The 18,975-nt window shown below is 43.3% G+C and overlaps 2 protein-coding genes across 2 annotated transcripts; both read right to left on the bottom strand.

The window, feature by feature from the left end:
• Positions 1–337: 337 nt before the first annotated feature.
• LOC311341657 (26S proteasome non-ATPase regulatory subunit 11A) lies at positions 338–11,607 on the bottom strand. The gene is made up of 13 exons (XM_084466461.1): positions 11,498–11,607; positions 10,699–10,800; positions 9,836–10,032; positions 8,040–8,097; positions 7,573–7,767; positions 6,783–6,927; positions 6,032–6,092; positions 5,754–5,816; positions 5,201–5,326; positions 4,978–5,013; positions 4,837–4,888; positions 3,416–3,558; positions 338–2,041 (listed from the first exon to the last, which is right to left on the bottom strand). The coding sequence occupies exons 1-12, from the start codon at positions 11,586–11,588 to the stop codon at positions 3,416–3,418; spliced, it is 1,269 nt and encodes a 422-aa protein (XP_084322587.1). The 5' UTR covers positions 11,589–11,607; the 3' UTR covers positions 338–2,041.
• A 323-nt stretch (positions 11,608–11,930) lies between these two features.
• On the bottom strand, positions 11,931–16,786 carry rpain (RPA interacting protein). The gene is made up of 7 exons (XM_084488668.1): positions 16,601–16,786; positions 16,320–16,508; positions 16,086–16,158; positions 15,860–15,977; positions 14,863–14,926; positions 12,786–12,926; positions 11,931–12,281 (listed from the first exon to the last, which is right to left on the bottom strand). The coding sequence occupies exons 1-7, from the start codon at positions 16,670–16,672 to the stop codon at positions 12,252–12,254; spliced, it is 687 nt and encodes a 228-aa protein (XP_084344794.1). The 5' UTR covers positions 16,673–16,786; the 3' UTR covers positions 11,931–12,251.
• Positions 16,787–18,975: the final 2,189 nt, after the last annotated feature.

Here is an 18,975-nt window from a genome sequence, read left to right as displayed (position 1 = left end):
ATGCAACGACAAGGCCCAAATGGCCCCCAGACCCCCACTTAGACAAGATCTATACGACTTTTCAAATGCTAATGATCCTGCTCCAAGCCAATATCAGGACAGAGAGAATTTTTATGTTTGTGGTTATACGTGCATGAGATGGGACATCCAGTTGTCTCTGCGATTAATTGTGAAATTTAATAAAATTAAATTAAAAGGAAATAGTAAATACGTAATACATATATCTTATGGCTTGTTTAATCATTGAGTCATACACAATAAGATAAGATGAATACGATAGGTAGTTTTAGAACACATGAATGCACCGGGAAAAGCAGCATGAATCTCATTCATAGCATTTAAAACACACAGCCATTGCGCAATTAAAGTCCTTCTTTGATAAATCCTTACTCCGCAAATATCATACATAAGTGGACAAAAATAAACAAAGTTAAGAAAAACGTCACAAAAACATCGGCTTAATATTTTTTTTATTAGCATTTCTATTTCTTTACGTATCATGTCGTTTGATCCTGCCCAGCCCCTGATCCCATACAGCATCATGTACACCCCCCCCACCCCTCGCTGCTCTTAGTTCAAACACTTAGAGGTCACAGGTCACAGACGAGTCGTCCCGTTGTCCCATACAGAGGTCTCCTCGACCCGGCCGCCGCGGTTAAAGGGGACGCGTTGGTTCCGTTCCTTACGGTTGGAGAAGAAAGAGAACCAACAGTGTGGAGGCAGGAGGGCGTCGGGTTTGGTTTGGAAACAAGTGGTTGGCAACAATATATACAAATGGGGAAGGAGAGTTAGTTACAGAGAGAGGGAGAGAGAGAGGAGCGAGGGGGAGAGAGAGAGGAGCGAGGGGGGGAGAGAGAGAGGAGCGAGGGGGAGAGAGAGAGGAGAGAGGGGGAGAGAGAGAGGAGAGGGGGAGAGAGAGAGAGGAGAGGGGGAGAGAGAGAGAGCGAGCAGAGAGGTTGTTGACATTGCATATGCCATCCAAAAATAATAAAAAGATAAAAAGAAAACGCTTCAGCACACCGACAAATGTTCAACCTGCTGCTTGTGCCTCTTCGCACAGCGAGGTGGGCAGGTTTGTATCCAGGTGTCCTGATATCACGCTTTTTAAAAAAAGGGCAGAAAGAGGGTTAAAGTTCAACGCATGTGCATGTTGTGCATGGCGAAGAGAAGACGAAGAAGGATTAAGGACTTTTTTTTTTTGCTCTTCTCCCAAACAGTTGTTTTTCTTTATTGGTGGTAAAGAGCGAGAGAGAACGAGAACAAGAGAGCAAGAGAGAGCTAGAGAGAGCGAGAGAGAGAGAGAGAGCGAGAGAGAGAGGGGTGCCTCTGTGGCTAAACCAGGAGGTGGAAAAAAACCTAAAACTATAAACGTTACGAGGTCGAAGGCTTCACAGAGGAGCTTGGCGAATGGAATGGAACTGGAGGGGAAGCTGGAGTCGGTCGCCGCGGTTACGGCCTCCATCCCAGTGCACACTTGTTTCGCTCACACATCTCGCTGTAGGCTTCTTTTCATAGAATGTATGAGCACTAAATATGGTGGGGGGGCATTTATTGGTAACTTTTTCTTACAAGATTCCCTGATGACCAGCGCAGATAGAGATAGAGAGAGAGAGCGAGAGATTGAGAGAGACAGAGGGAGAGAAAGATAAGGGGGAAGGAGAGGCTACCACAGTGTGGATTGGAAACTTGTGGTTGGTAGAGAGATGAGCGCAGTGCCAGGATTGGTCCATGGGGGGGAGCCCTGTGCACCAGCTTTAACCAGTCAGAGGGGAGGAGGATGAAAACAAGTTTTGAGGGAGGGGGGGTGATCACATTGGTTGTTTCCTTTTGGTCGATGAGCTGCCCCCCCCACCCCCCCCCCCCCACACACACACACATCTGATTTCACTGGCCGCTGGGTTTGTTACAGAGTCTGATTGGCCGGGTTTAGTTTTGCATCCTCCCCTTGTTGCTGGCCCAGGGTTTGTTGAGAGGTCGCGGCCGCTCCGACCGGCCGCTGTCGCTCCGGAACCCGGAGACAGTGGGCGGTCCCTCTCCCTCCCTGGAGGACAGACAGAAGACACATGAGGACCGGTGGTCCGGATGGGACAACGTTTGCAGTCTCGTTCACATCATAAACTGGACTGGTGAGGACCCAAGAAGGTGACTTTTTGGGCCTGAAAATGAGCATGCAGTGCCCTTGACCAGCATTGCTCTGTAGGTGTTCGGCCACTAAAGCTAATGTCAAGGGCCACTAAAGCCTGTCAGTGATATTCTAAAGCATTTATATCAAGTAGTTATTTGTAAGATCTCATAAATGTTTAGTTTTACTTCACCTTTGCTTCACTCGCACTTTACTCCCGTCTCCCAATAGAGCAGCATTGAACCTAATCCTCAAAACCCCTCATTCGGAAAACTACTACACTAACTTAATCGTCAGTCAAGTCAAAGGTTGCATTCATAGTAGAGGTCCATATATTAATAAAACACGACAACCAAAAATTGACCAAATTTCATTTTTTTTATATTGGTACTGGAAATGTGAGGTACAGCTGAAAATTACAAGAGTGCATATGGTGTGGGATATGAAATATAATATAAATCATTGTTTAGTTCTAATTATTGTCTGTCAAACTACGTATGTTGTAGGACCATCTTTTTAATTTCAAGAATACATGGCTAATTTAGACATGACCGACATTAGTTTAATCTCAAACTATATCTTGCATTTGGAAGATGTTTCAATTAATTTATGAAATTGTAGATCAGTTACTATCAGAACTAAAAGTCAAGCGATATAGCATATTAGGACTACCAAGAATCCCCTAGACAGAACAGCTGTAATGTTTTTCATTTGAGGGATTGCACAAGGAAAGCACTGCAATGTTTAGTAGGAGATAAAGTAGGACATAATAAAAAATAATCTCATCCGTTCATTGAGAGTTGATTTACTTCAGAATATTCCTGTTTACGCATTGCACAATGTTTCACACATATTTCCAGTGCCATACAATGTCCTTGATATTGGGGAAAAAACGTGTTGAATATCGATAACTGCAATCTAATAGTGTGTGAAATATTGGCTATAGAACAAGGCTAATCTAAAATAAATCTGTCCTTTTGAGACAAGGTGTTTTGTTTTTCAAGTGAACCCATATTAGAACAATGTTCTAAATGTGCACATTTTACAATACAAATACAGAATTGTGTGAAAGGCAACATGTATTTGTTATCCTGGGGGAGGGCTCTCATTTGCCACTCCCACTGTCCATACCACGCTGACGCCCTTGCCTAAAGAGCCACCCAGAACCGCCGGGCTCTACCCTCAAGTTTGAACACGCTTTACATACTGACAAACAAAAGGCCCCCCGACACCCCCCCCGGGGTCCGACGACTCCTCCAGCGTACGAGCGCTGGCGTGCGTGGCTGCACCCACCTATGTCAGCTTCTTGGCCTTGTTGTACAGGGAGTCCACCACTTTGCTCATGTTGTGTATGGTCTCCAGGGCCGCCTCGTACGTCTTGTCCACCAGCGGCTCCTCGAAGATGATCAGCACCCCTTCGCCCTGGTCCAGGATCCCTGGAGGGACACGCACCACATCTATTTCACCCAGTGCGTTTCCTGTTGCGTTCAGACAGTCTGTCTGGCCCCATCTGCCGATGCGCAGAGACCTTAACACTCAATCTCTCGCCTTGTGATCGTAAAAACGCTATATGCGGTAGCCGGAGAGACCCAGCGCAGAGTTGTAATTAACTCGCAGTTTCTAATTAGCGGGAAGCATGTCATTATCGCAACATCAAGATCATTCGAATGCACCGCGTGACATTTTCATCTAAAGGCTTTTCAATGCAGAGGGGTGGACACTTTGAATAAATTGAAGTAGAAGACAGGTTTGATATGCTGAACAACTGCTGGTCAATGCTAGGGCTGCCTACAACTACAGATTTTCTTCTTTCTAACGCTTAGTCATCAATTCAAGCAGATAAATCGTCGAGAAATCGTCGCTCTTTCAATGTAAATATTTAAATATATTTTTGGGGGCATCAGAAAATGGGGTTTGAGTACCAGGCCTGAGAGTGTTATAAAAGAAACACTTTACATTGTGCTCCTTCACAGATCATAAAAATATATAATAATTTGCCTTTAAAATCAGTGTTGATGTACAGAGCGCCATCGCGGGAGCGGTTGAGGTTAACAGTGCTGTCCAGGAGAGTTAACCCTCATAGTCTCTCAACACTGTTTAGCCGGCTGTTTAGATGCAGACACAAGTTAAATCACGGCTTGTTGTGACTGGCTTGTTGTGTTGACAAATTAATAAAAACATTTGCTTGATTTAATGATCACTTTCACTATTGTTTCAAAATGTGCCGATAGGGGGTAGTAAGAGTACAAATAAATCCCCAAGGAACTTCAAATGTTTGATGCCTACAATAATGTTCTGTATGAATCGGATCACATTTCATAATGCCATTTTTTTTAAGTAGGCTAAAAAGTAGTCTGAGAACTGCATGATTGCAGTCATCTCTCCTGTAATTTGTTATGCTTCAGAAATATATTAAAATGGTAAAGCCATTTTTTTGCGGGTTCTGGTTCTTCAAGTCCACCATTCACCATATATACTAAAGCCCCCTCTGTAGTTCGGTGAGACTGATTTGCTTTCTTTGACATATTATCAATGATTAAAAGGGGAGAAAAAAAGAGTTTGGATTCAACCTGATACCTTTGGATTCAACCTGATACCTTGCTTCCGCAATACCTTTGGTATTGCGGAAGCAAACATTACGATTGATACCCCCCCCCCACATCCCTCCATCTGTCAGTACCGGGCAGTGGGCTGATTTGACCTCAAACACCTACCGTGAAACTTCTCATCCAAGATCATCTGTGACAGCTTCCTCTCTACGTCACCCTGTGGAGTAAAAAATCTCTCAATATTTGCAACTCAGGCAAATAATGTTACAAAACATCCCAAACATTTAAATGAATTCAGAATCTCACCTTGCTGAGTTTGATTAATGTGGAAATGTGTGCTATCTGGAGAGAGAAAGAGACAGCAAGATGGAGAGGGGGAGAGAAAGAGAGGGAGAGAGAGAACCATGAATAAAGACAAGACAATGACCACAACCTGCATTCACCATCTCCAGCAGCACTGTCCTATATTGCATGAGTTAAGGTGGGGCTGTCTTGGGTGGGGCTGTGTGGTGGGGGGGGGGGGTTCTACCTGGACCCTGGAGAAGGGCTCGATGACCCTGATGAGGTTCTGCTCCAGCAGGTTGTCGTAGAGCGTGTCCAGATGGGTGCTGATGATGGGGTCGTCCCTCAGCTCCCGCTTATAATCTGTCAGCGCCTGTAGGGAGGGGGGCAGAGAGGGGCTCGTCATTAGGGTCACGTTTACACTATGACAGCATGAATGAACATAATACATTGGAAAAGGATAGACATTGTTGTTTAATACAAAGAAATTGGAATCAGACAATTTTAACTTAGTCCAACACCAAACATCATTTCACAACGTTCACGGGGTAGTAAGACGTGAATAAATAAACCACCATTTACACTGAGATTTTCTACCCTCTGCGTCAACTTGTGAAACGTCTAGGATGAATGAGTTGTATTCACAAATCTAATTACAGACAGAATGCTGTTAGTCGCGATGATCACTATCAGCTTAGCCAGAGGCTCACTATGAAGGGCATCAGTATCAGTGTGCTCAGACACACATACAGTGGGAGGATTCAAACTGTACCAGGCCTCGGCATTGAGGAACAGCCTACCTTTTCAAAGTCCGCCAGGGATCTGTTCTTGCTGGCCTGCGCCACACATTTGAGTGACTCTGTCTGAGGGAATGGGAGAAAGACCAAAAATATTCACAATCATTATTTAATGATTATAATTAATATGTAATATTTTACTACACTACTTTTTCTCACACACACACACACACACACACACACACACACACACACACACACACACACACACACACACACACACACACACACACACACACACACACACACACACACACACACACACACACACACACACTTACCTGTCTGCCAGCATGCCGGAGTGCCAGTTTTCCTCCAATCAGAGAGTGAACTTCTTCTGGCCTGCAGGGGTGGGGGGGGGGGGGGGAGACACACCAGACCCATCAGCTCCCTGCCACCAGTCAGGGTATTAAGTGGCTCAGGAGATAGAGCAGGTCATGTTCAATCTCCGGCTCTGGGCTAGATGTCCCTGAGCCAGACGCCTGACTATAACTGCCCCTGACGAGCTGGCAGTTCACCTGCATAGTTGTAACTGCCAGTGTTTGTAAGGCTGAATGGGAGTCCCTGAAGTGGTTTCAGGTGAATTACTTTTGGGTCTGATCCGCTCAAAGCCTTTGAACCAATCCTGATTGTACTGTTTTTGGGGTTGGTTTCAGTAGAAAGACTTGAGGTCTTGAAGCATGCAGTAAGGGTCCACCTGCACAACCACACCCAGGTGGAGAGGCAGTGCTGGGGTTCTACACCTGCTGATCATCAAGCCCAACACCAGGATTCCAGCATTTTAGGTTAGGTTAACATAATTATCTTGTTTGGTTACAGGCATATTCGAGGCATATGGCTAATAAAAGCAGATTCATGTCAGTCTACTAAATCCTGACATGCTGCTAACCCTACAGTCATGCCCCATGGAGCAGATCTGAAGGCTATGAAACTGCAACGCAGTGCAGTCACCATAGTTCTTGACATGATATTGAAACAGTTGGAGAGTGTAAACAGTTATGAACTGTGGGTGCAGAAGGGGCAGCAGCTTACAGGTTGAGCATGATCTTGCACAGCAGCATGTACTTGAGCGAGGTGATGGCCCGGGGGCTGTCGATGGAGTCGTAGCCCTCGAAGGCCTCGTAGAAGTAGGAGTAGGCCGTCTTCCAGTCCTTCTCCTCCGCCGCATGGATGATCCCTGGGGGGGGGGGGGGGGATACAAACATTACTTATGGCCCCCAGGTTCCCAAATGCCTACCTGTAAAACCTGAAGAGGGTTTTACGTTTATGGCGGCATAGAAAAGCGACAAGAAAGAGTTATAAACGGTAGCATTCTTTGAATAGAAACAGCAAGGGAAGGAAGGACAAAGCCCAGCTCAAAGAAGTTATGATAACATTACAGGGAGTCAACAGACTAGCTACACACTGGCGGCGGTGACACTAACGGAGTGAGTGAGCTTATGGCTGTGTATTTATTGCAGACAATCCTGTCATTCTAGTCCAACATCAGATCCATCACCAAATCTGCCTTCTAGAAGATCGAAAACACATCAACATCACTCATCTCCTCCCGTATGGAATAATTAATTCAACCTGACAGCGGTTCCCATCAAAGCCCTGGACAGGCTCCAAGAAGAGAGAACTCAGCTGCAAGGGTTTCCACCTGCAGCAAATCGCCCCCACACTCATCCACCCTTAATGTCTCCCGGTGACACAGGTGTCACTCAGAACACTAATTACGGGTCTGCCGTCTTATGTACGAAGTCCAATCTGTAAACCAGCTGAAAATGTGCCAACATTTTCACCGGCAGCATATGAGGGAGAATCCTTTTGTTCCACTCACCCGACTGCATGTCCAGTGCGGCCTGTAGCTTGGGCTGGCAGTAGATGCCGTTGGCTGTGGTGCGGGCGGAGGTGAGTGCGGCCCGGGCCTTGGGCAGGTTGCTCAGGGCGTGGTAGGTCTTGCTCTCCAGCAGTTGCACCTCCACCAGCAGCGCCTTGTCGTCCATCTTCTTCAGCTCCTGGAGCAGCTGGGTGCCTGGAGGCGGTAGAAACAACCTACGTTCAGAAGGGTATAATGCGTACAACTTGCGTACGTATGTACGTACAACTTGTCGTACAACAACGTACAACTTAGATACGTAGGTACATATGTACTGGCCCTAATATCCACACAACTCCAAAAACTTCCATTATGCCTTAAATACCTCTGAGCCCTCGTACTTTTTCAAAAGAGACAGATGAACAACATTCACTCCTAAAATATGAGGATGTGTATTGACATCGGCATGATGGACAGCAGACTCTCACCTAGCTGCAGAGCTTCCTGGTAACGCTTTGTGTCGAAATACAGGGAGATGAGACGAGTCTGAGGAGGACAAAGGAGGATCAGTCATTACACAGATTGCTGAGGGAGAGCAGTTAAAGCAAAAATTGTGCCAGAACCTGAATTAAACAGAACGGTTAACATTTCTTGTAGCTGTTTAAATAACAAGAAAACGGAAATGTTAATAAAATTATATAAATGTAATGTCAATTAAATTGTGCGTAGCAAATATACATGCATCCGACAATCATTAATTCAATCCTCATTCACACATGAGGTCCAACTTCAAAATTTGCATTATAATCTAATTAGTTATATAATTGGTGACATGTAGCTAAGTCTCAGAGATTGACATCCAATTATGAATTTACAGATACATTTGGCACCACAGACTTCTCTGGCGGTAGTAGGGCTGTCCAGATGTTTAGATTTTGGAGGACAGACTAACGCCATCCCACTGAACCGACAGGCTCTGCTTCCTCATAGCCTCTCAATCATCCTCTGGACTACGCTGAATGCCAGTCTAGTCCATCTCCTCCCTCTGAGCCCTGTCCATTATATGGTGTAAATATACAGTTTACCGACGTTACCAGCGTTTGGAGATGTGGGTTTCCATAGCATTATGTAGGCCATCTTTGAATTGTTTTAAAATTTTCATTTTAATATTCGTCGTCTTGTCTTTGGACTGAAAAAACTTCAATGCTCTCGCCTTATGCCATTACTACGCAACTGCTTTTCTGCGCGGTTTGCCGGGCTCCTTTGAAAAGTTAGCTTCCTTCAGAGTTCTGCTTTGCCCTTCAGTTGCTCCGTCTATGTTGGCATTTGCTGGAAAAACAGCCCAAGTAACGACCTTCCTCGTATGGTTTCAAAGCGGTTATTTATATAGACCTGCTCAGGGTCATCCTTCGGCTAAGATTTCAACTAGAAACAACCAAGAAGACAGCTCTTCTTAGATGAACGCAGTGTGTGTGTGTGTGTGTGTGTGTGTGTGTGTGTGTGTGTGTGTGTGTGTGTGTGTGTGTGTGTGTGTGTGTGTGTGTGTGTGTGTGTGTGTGTGTGTGTGTGTGTGTGTGGAAGTAACCGATAGGAAAGATGGACTGGGCCAACCAATCAGGGAAGAGATGGGTCAGGAATTGGTCTCAAATCAAAATGGTCCAACACAGACGCATGTGCACGGTCTACAAGTACAGATCTTCTCAGAGCATTTCACCCACGAGCATGCAGCCGACAGACACACTATGGCATTTCTAACCGATCACACACGACGGAAAGCAATTACATGGCGGCACCTTTATATTAAATTGCAACGTAATCACAGCAAAGGTTTTATTTGGAGTAATGAGCCATGTCCCATGAGCCAGCATGTTTCTTTATCTGCAAGTGAGAAGAGACCAACACCAGTGGACTGCCGTCGCCTGACACAATGTTCTCCCCTTTCCCTTCTCGTTAACCACTTTGCCTCCCACATAGACATCCCCATTGTCTTGTCAGTCTAGCCTGACCTCTTATGTCTTTGACTGCCTGTCTTGTGTCTGCCTTTTATTATTTTGGCATTGTGTCCTTCACCATACTGTGAAGGACACAGTATTGTAGTCTTAATACATTTCACAATGAAACACATTCGCTGCGTTCATAAATAAAAACAAAAAAAAAATCATTTGAATACTGAATTGATATTTGAGTAGCTACCTAACGAACAAATATCGGGATATCCGAGGTCAGCACTAATTCTTGCCAACTATTTGGTATTCAGTTTTAGGATGCATCAAGATGATCTCACCTCTAGGGCCTGCCTCAGGAACTTCCTCTTCTCCGTCTTGGCCCACTCGATGCACTCCAGACACAGCTCCACCTCCTGGCCCGTGGCGGCCTCCATGTCCAGGAAGAGGTCCAGCAGGCTGCGCACCAGCCGGGCCGCCTTGGCCTTGGAGATGGAGTTGAGGAAGGGCCGCACATACTTCAGCAGACCCCCGAGTTCTGGGGGGGGAAACGGGATGGGGTTATTCAAATGCAGAGGAAAAAAGCGAAAATGAATTTATCTTTACACAATAAGGCAAATTGTATGTCCTCCCTAAAAAAAATCCACTGCGTGTGGTTAAGAACGCTCTCTACAAGAAAACAAAAAATAAAAAAATATTTTTTTTATTTTTGTTTGTTTATTTTGTTTGTTTGGAAGGCATATATGCCTTCCGCTGGGGCTGCAGAATGAACAGCTTTAATAATCAGCTGCATTACTGTTAAAAGTATTAAAAAAGAATGAAAGTAAGCCGTTACAAGGTGTGACCCAAGTATGACTAAGGGTCCAACTTGTGCAAAAAATTACATGAAATATAAGGATGACTCGAATGCAGCTGACCTTAATGCTACCATTATTTCCACCATGTCTTCCTTGTTTCACAGTAGTATAATAACATGTCCATCACGCAGTTACGTGCTGATCAAATCATGCAGCTTAGCTGTCATATCTTGTCATCCATCTTTAGTGCCTAAATGTAATGCGTCACCAATACTTAAGATGATATCATAACTCGGTCATAACCTGGAAGACCACTTAATGACTCCCGAAACCAGGCCGAGTGCACAGTTCAATGTTTGTGTCCAAAAACAGAACCGAAGCTTGCAATATTATGTTGCCATGGATACCTGCAGCCTGGCCCGTCTTGGCAAGCAGCCCGCCGAGCTCCAGGATGCTCTGCTCCTTAACACGCACCGCCTCCTCATCGCTCTCCTGGACGTCGCGCTTTACTACAACACACACACAAGTTTCAAAGGAGCATTTGTATTTCTACATTGTATTCAACATAAAAGCTACTTATAATAATATAAACATAATACTTTATCTATAGGCTACCTCCCTTAGTTGATCAGAAACAGCATTCTATTGCTCACTCACTTTTTCTATTAATCTGAACAAATATCTAAATTATTATTTTTAACGAATTATTTCAAGTCATTGCCGAATTGCAGATAAAAACACATCTTAATTCGTCAAACAGAGGAACCAACTGCACAACTATATCACCTCTGTGGCTCTAACGTTACACAGACCAACACAACGCTGACAGGAGTTGTCCCTCAGTAGTTAACCTCGGAGAGAAACTGTCATTCAAACTCAACACATAAATACACATCTGTCTGTCCACCGCTGGGTCGCTGCTCAAGAGGCTGCCTTTTAAACCAACGCACACTACACAAACTGTCACCCAAGTTCACAATGAAAGAGCCATTTAGCCAGCCTTAGCTTAGCGGGCTAGCCGGTATGTAGCTAACCTGCTGCTGCTGACTCACTGTGGGAGAACGGGGATGTGGACCAGTCAGTCCCTGCGCCGTGCTAACCGGCTAACAGCCAATCAAGCTAGCCTCACTCAACACACAATGAAAACACATCAGCGGACCGCCCGACGAGATCTATTTGAGCGGACACGGCGATGTCCCCGCTTACCGATAGAATGCAAGATGTCAATAGAGGCATTCCGGTCCGTTCCGAGCAGAGACTGTGCTCTCTGAAACTCAGCCACTGCCGCGGCTGCCATCTTTACTAGTCTGGCTGCAGCTCTGCCCCCTCCGCTTTCCGGTTAGGTCCTGATGCATGATGCATCAATGTTGCCACCTCTTGTTCTCTCAGTGTAAAGGTATGGTTGCCCCTTAATATATCTAAATCAATCAAACATCACATTCAAAAATGAATACACTTTTTTTGCCCTGCTTTCAATTGCAATATCATTTTCCATATGTATTCATTTAGTTAACTAAACTTAGTCTGATACCTTATTAATCAATGACTTCACATTGGGATGCAGTGGATAGATGCATTTGAACATTTTCTTGTCTTTACCAATACAACAATAAGGCTACATTTATACACAAAAGTATACTATAGTATTTTTCATTGAGAAAGAAAAAAAAATCATTACAGCAAAAAAAGGTATACTATAACATTACATACACCTAAAGTTGGTGTAACATTTAATTAAGTTATTTTAAAGCTTGTGGCTAGTTTAGCACAACCTACAAGTGGGTTACAGGTGTCCCTTAAGCTGACTGTGGTGTCCCCCATCCCCTTGTAAAAATAAATAATTAAAAATATATAAACTGAAAAACTTTATATTAAAATATTTCTTTAATAATATTTCCACAAAAGAGGGTCAAGGATAAAATATACAGTAAAATACATCTGACGAGTCAGCATGGGTCTTTCACAGAACAATGGACAGGAAGTCACAAGCCTGAAACACAAAAACAAAAAGATATTAACAGTGTTCAGGGTACATTTGGGTTTCCATCATATAATAGTTATTATGTGTGTGACCAATATATGCTTGCTTACTCCATACCAACCATCAAATGTGCATGCATGAGTATTAATGTTTTTTGATGGACAAATAACATCATTTTTTTTGGACAAATAAAGTAAAGTATAAAGCCCTATTGCTATTTGTAACTAAACCCCCCAAAATAATAGGAGTACTTGTTTTAAGGGAGTAATCTCCCTCCCCCCCCCCCACACACACACACACACACACACACACACACACACACACACACACACACACACACACACACACACACACACACACACACACACACACACACACACACACACACACACACACACACACACACACACACACACACACACACTCTGCTCGCTTCATATAGGGCTCCAGTCTATATCATTTCAATCTAAAGTATATTTAGCACATGTAAAGTTTGAAAAACTACAGTGTTACCTGGCAACTTAGCATGAGGTTGTTAGAGCTGTCTGTGTCTGCGGCCATGGAGAACACAGGGTTGTGGAGGCAGCCCTCCATGTGCTGAGAGAACCTCAACTCCAGGAGATTCTGCACCATCTTAGGAGAAATGTTGCATCGCTGAAAGAAATAATAAATAAATCACCAATATTGGCCTGGCTGACCGGCTTCTGTTATTGATGCAAACAAGATTTAAAAGCACAATAACCAATTAAAAAGAACTAGTGGCCCCTCATCCAATTAGTTAACTTGTAGAAATGTCACTAGCCAAAGGTTTAAGGGGATTTTAGAAATAGGATGAAACGCCCTCGTCCTGAATCTTTTTCCTTCTACTTTGGCAGCGCAGAGCAGGATTATGACAGCCAGCTCCAGTGGGCTGCACATACCTCTTAACACGATGGAGCCCACTGTAGAGGCATGCTAGAAGGAATTTTTGCCCCACCCCCAGTCAAACCCACTTTATACTTTTGGCCTGGATGTTATGAGTCGATGATACAACAAAAGTCTTTAATTGCCTATTTTGTTGTATATTATAGCCTAGAGTAAAATCGGATTGTCTCCTTTATGACACATTTAATATATTTGAGTGGCTTCAGACGGACGGTGACACACACAATGATATCCTGATGATGAATTCAGTTTGATGTTCAATGTAGGAGCCATGAAGGTATTTATTATGATGAAATGGAAATAGATAATTTCGTGGTTTATATTTGGGTTATTTTGGTTGTTATATTTCGTTACTTTTTGCTGTTTATTTTTGATATCACAGTAATTGGGTAAGGATCATATGGGCAGTAACATCTAGCTAATATAATCACAGGTGCGCTGGTACGGACGGAAGTAACTAAGAAAGAGAGGGTGAGTTACTGGGAGGCCGTATTTTTTGTTGAACGCTGTTTTTGCTTTGATCGCTGTGATTGATTTTCTTTATACTTTGAGCACGTTATGATAAGTTGTCCTACTTCTATAATAAAAACCGGTAAACAGATTCTTTGATCTCAGCGGATATTTTGTTTAGTACAGCATGTCGGACAATCAGCTAACACCCCTTTTTTGCTTCCTCATCTCAATGGCTCACCGAGAGCCGATTTATTATTATTCGTCCAGTTTACTCATTGGACAATGTTTCACAGATATTTCCTCGAGTGCCACACTATGTCCTTGATATTATGCAAAACCCGTGCTGAAAATCGATATCAGTGATCTAATGGTGTGAAATATTGTCCCAATTTCCAGTCTTTACACCAAGACTAATCTGAAAGAAGTCTGTACTATGTCAACAAGCTATTTTGATTTGCAAGAGATTAACGTCAAACTAACATCACCGCGCTTCTATCAGGCTGTGAACTGTGGCCATACTTTTCATGCATGGTTATGCGTCTCATACACAAGGCACAGATTATTGAATTTGTATACGGCATTTCAGAATGTTAGTAAACAATAGCCGTAACGACACTTCCGGGTGGCAGAACGAGCGGCTACCACTGACCAGAAGCCATCCAGCCGGCTGTAAACACAAATAATAATAATAAATAATAATAAATAAATAACAATAAAGACTATGTCACACAGTCAACAAAACATTGTTGTTGATCTGAAGTTGAAACGATGACGAAAACTATATTAATATAATATATTATATATATATATATATATTAATGAGACGTCCCGTAGCACCCCGCTAGAAGAAAATCATTAATTCAAGCCATTTACTCTGTTTTCTCGATCGTGGAAGGGTTTGTTTACTAGTGGTGCCAACGGAGAACGCATCGGCTTTTGCCACCCGGAAGAACATAGTGTGACGTCATGGTGAATTGCCGTATAGGTCTATAGTTCCACAATTTGAGGGACAACTTCTGGCCCCAAACGGCGACCAGGGCTCACTTTGGCCGACCAGGGCTCGCTTTGGCGCGACCCCTGAGATGGTCCATCCAAGGTGCAGTACAGCATGCTGCTTTAAACTGGTTGTGGTCATGCAAATCAGCGCGGCGCGGTAGGCACAGCAAAAAGTGCCAATGGAAAAACACCATTAGAGAACCAAATGGATACATACCCTCGTATTGATATACATTCCACAGGGGCAGGAGACAAAATGGCTGTTGATGGCCAGGTTTTTCCTTAAAGATAGATCAAACAGGAAATGGATGTCTTTTGTCATTAAAACATCTATAAAAAAAAAAAAGGTTTAAGTGTGACCTAATTTCATTTCATTTCATTTCATTTCATTTTTGATTTATTTCATTCATGGTTCTCACATAGTTGCACATATACATAGTGTACACATTTTCACCATGAATGAAAAGGAGCAGGATGAAGAAAAAACTTATAATACCTGCCCCTCTCTGTTGTTACAAATTTAAATTTAAATGGCTTACTTCAACACCAATATTATTCTCTGTTTCAAAATATTAAAGGTAATGAAACATAGCAATGACAAAAAAACAAAACAAACAAACAAAATAACGGTTAACACCACTCGTCTATCTATCTTTTTCTTTTTTCCCTTCTTTTTCTCTTTCTCCTTCTTCTTTTTTGTAAATACTTATCTTTTCTTTTTTAAACATTTTCTTAAACTGAGACATACTTGTACAACTTTTCAATTCCTTGCTTTGTGAATGCCATACTTTTACACCTGTAACAGAAATACACCTTTGTTTTAAGCTCAACCTTGCAAATGTATATTTAAAGTCAAGCTTCAGTCTGTTGTCCCCTTCCTCCAGTTTAAACAAGCTTTGTAATTGTTCTGGTAATGATCTGATCTTTGCTTTAAACATTATTTTTAGGGTCTGTAATTCTATTATATCAACCATTTTCAACAAACCTGCTGAAATAAAAAATTTAAACTAAAATGAGCATCTTCTTCATCTGACTTTGTTTTGATTCAGACAGACTTTAATACATTTAAAAAAGTGGGAGGGCCCTATAATGCTTACTGCAGCTTAAAGTAAATATTCCTGATATTCTACTTTTAAAATTAAAAGTCGGTGTTCACTATGGACAAACATGATTTCATACAGAAAACAATCCATTGATTATTTCAAAAGGCTTACATGCGGCATATTGGGCAAATAATATGAATGGCATCATCTTCCCTTCCTTCTACGATGGACGAGATATACTGCTCCTCAAACTGCTGGTTCCTCTCGTATTCCTCAATGATGGAAAGCTCTGAAAAACATTATTAAACAAAAAAAGTCAGATCTTGAGCCATTCCCAGAAGAAAAAACTCCAGTTTCATAACAGTATAAAAGTTGCGGTGAGACTTGAGCTTTGTACCTTGTGAGATGAGCTCCTTTTGGATCTCCTCTAGCACCGCCAGTTCATCATATTCCTTCATGGCACTAAACATCTGGTAAATAACAAAACGAAAGGATACAGTCACAAACTGTCAATGTTGACCTATCCATCAAAATCCATATACATCTCAGAAAATCTCAGACAGCAATGTCACAGAGCTCAAAACTATGCACACATTAATCAATATTGCGGACACAACGAGCCTCAGCCTACCTGTCCAGGACCGTTCGACCCCCACAGCGAGGGCAGAGCGCGGTCCTCTGACTGCAGGGCGGACCACTCCTCCTCCATCACCTCCTGGACCAGGGAGCCCTTTGCACCGGGAGGTTGAGGGCCGTGCTCCATCTGACGGTATCGATCCAGTAGCCGGGAACGACTGTTCCTCAGTCGATCCAGACATCGCTATTGAATAAAGCAATGAAACAGCCGTGAACATTACTTGTTGTGTCCACATCCACTAAACATGCTACCGAGCTAGTTGCACAACTTTTCACCTTCCTATAGGTTTCCTTCCACGGCGGCGTTGTTCCCTTATAAAGGGAGCGATGTCTGTTCACGGCATCCATCTAAAGAGCTTGTTTAAGATTAGTTAATTATATGTAAATACAAGTCGAACCGCCTGAAACACCAATTTTGACCGAACTTGACAAGTGCACAGGCTCAAGTGGAGCATTTCAGCTTTTAACCTTGTGCCCCGGAAGTCGCGCTGCTGGTGTAAAAGCGTGATGCATCATGGGTTCTGTAGTTAAGTGAAGCAGAGATGCATCGGTGATGCAGTTAATATAAACTTTTACGATCATTAACGATTTTACTATTGAAACAAAAGATACTTAATTATGAATTAGACGACCGAGTATAATCTGATGCGGAGTATCGTCTTAATTTATGCATTTTAAAGTGTTAAAATCCACCCATTTCGATCATACAATATTTTTTTGCAGATAGACCTTTTGCTCATATGCCAATTCTACATGTATTTATATAAAAGCTAGTAGTCAGTGTTTCCTACGTATCTGAGTTGCAATTCAATTTTATTTGTATAGCCCTTAATCACCAATACAGTCTCAAAGGGCTTAACAGGCCAAGTATTTATGACGTGGATTTGCCTTTCTTTTTCGTTTAACACATTGCCATCTGTTCTAATTTATATAATCTCATATCATAATTTATACATATAACTTAAGTTACATAAATTAGGCATAGAACCTGTAATATAAAATCCTAAAAGGCCTACATCCATGATTTCAATGCTGTTCGCATGGACTTGAAAATGAAATCCAACCAGCATGCATATAGCCGATATCTTTGCACCCTCCTGCGTGTAATGACACATACGTGTCCATCAAACCATATGTATTAGCTATTACCTAACGTTAATTGAATAAACACAACAATGGGTGCTCACTGCAGGCCTATACTACACACGGAACAGGGGCGCACCTTCTTGCGCCCTTCTTGACTTGTCAGGGTACCATTGTTTAGGATGCCAAGAACGTGTGTTACATAGTGTGTCCCTATAACAGCATCTCACACACAACACATCTGGGCCCCTGACACATCCAGCAGCGAGTCAGCCTGCAGCCATCAGCCATTGGCCGCCACCCCGCGGCGGCCAATGGGCGCTCGAGCGCAGACGGTTGCGACAGCGACGGACGAGCGCAGCATCCGACGCTCGACCAATGACAGGGCGTCGTTTCTCCATCACAACCAACCGGAATAACTGCGGATACCCGCATCAAAAAGCTGAGGGGATTCTTTTTTTCTTACGCGGGTTGGCTTAGCCAGGGTGCACATCTATTTATAGACCTCATAGTAGCCATTTTCTCGGCGTTAGTTTTTTGTGTTTATTTTACGCTGAGGGGTTCATTTGTGTTTTTCGCACGCGGTCGACGTCGTCGCGAAGGCACGAGCCTTTTTTAATCCCCATCCTCACCATATAGGTTTTCGCTTTTTAAATGGAAGACATCTTCTCCCGTACTGCAAGAGTAGCACGCTGCTGCCCCTCTGCTCTCCATCTCTTCTTCCATCGGCGAGGGAGACATTGAGCAGGCTTCTGCACACAGGCCCTGCATGGAGGTCTCCAAGGCTCAGTAGGTCCGCTAGGGACGAGGTGTACTGTCTGTGCATGTATATGCTACACCTATAGCAGCGGGTTAAGGACGTCGGAGCCAAGTGCATTCCCACCCAGGACCGAGGACAGCTCCGATCCAGCGCGCAGCGACGCGGAGACTGGGGGGGGGGATTGGGGGGGATTTGGACCACTGCGCTGCAGGTTTCCAAGTGGACGGATATTAATCACGTTTGCCCACCTGCCATGGGTCAGTGTGTGTGATTATCTACATGCACTCGCCGAGAGAGCTCTACTCGTTTAGAGGTATGTAGGCCCGATGAATAAACGTGATGTTTGTGTGTTCTTTTTTTTTTTTTTTTTTTGTCCATGAGCATTAATCGGATGAAGTATATGCAGCAGATGACGTGAGGCATGTCTTCTAGACGCATGCACTTACACGGGTAGACTATGTTTCGGAATCACCAGCATCATGTGAAGGCTTTTCTATTTTTAGATGCTGCACATTACCCTTTTTTTATCGGGCTTGTTTTTTTTGTTGTGCTGAATTATTAATTTGGTTCAGCTTCAATCAATAAAAAAATGATTCAATCGGACTTGACGACAGCACAATGTTTGAATTGCATTGATCATCGATGCAGCTAAATGGGTTTAGGTCTCATATCATATAGGCTCGGCCTATAGATCAAGGTTATAGACTCACTCCACTTCTTTTTCCTTTCTGGAGCTACCCCGTGTGAAGGGGAGGGGGTGTTTTCAGGGCTTCCATTTTGAAGTTAAGATGGATGCTTGCGCACATTT

The sequence above is a fragment of the Micromesistius poutassou genome (genome assembly GCF_964030765.1).
Source record: "Micromesistius poutassou genome assembly, chromosome: 1".
NCBI classification, from domain to species: Eukaryota; Metazoa; Chordata; class Actinopteri; order Gadiformes; family Gadidae; genus Micromesistius; species Micromesistius poutassou.
This window is presented reverse-complemented; position numbering and strand designations above follow the sequence as displayed.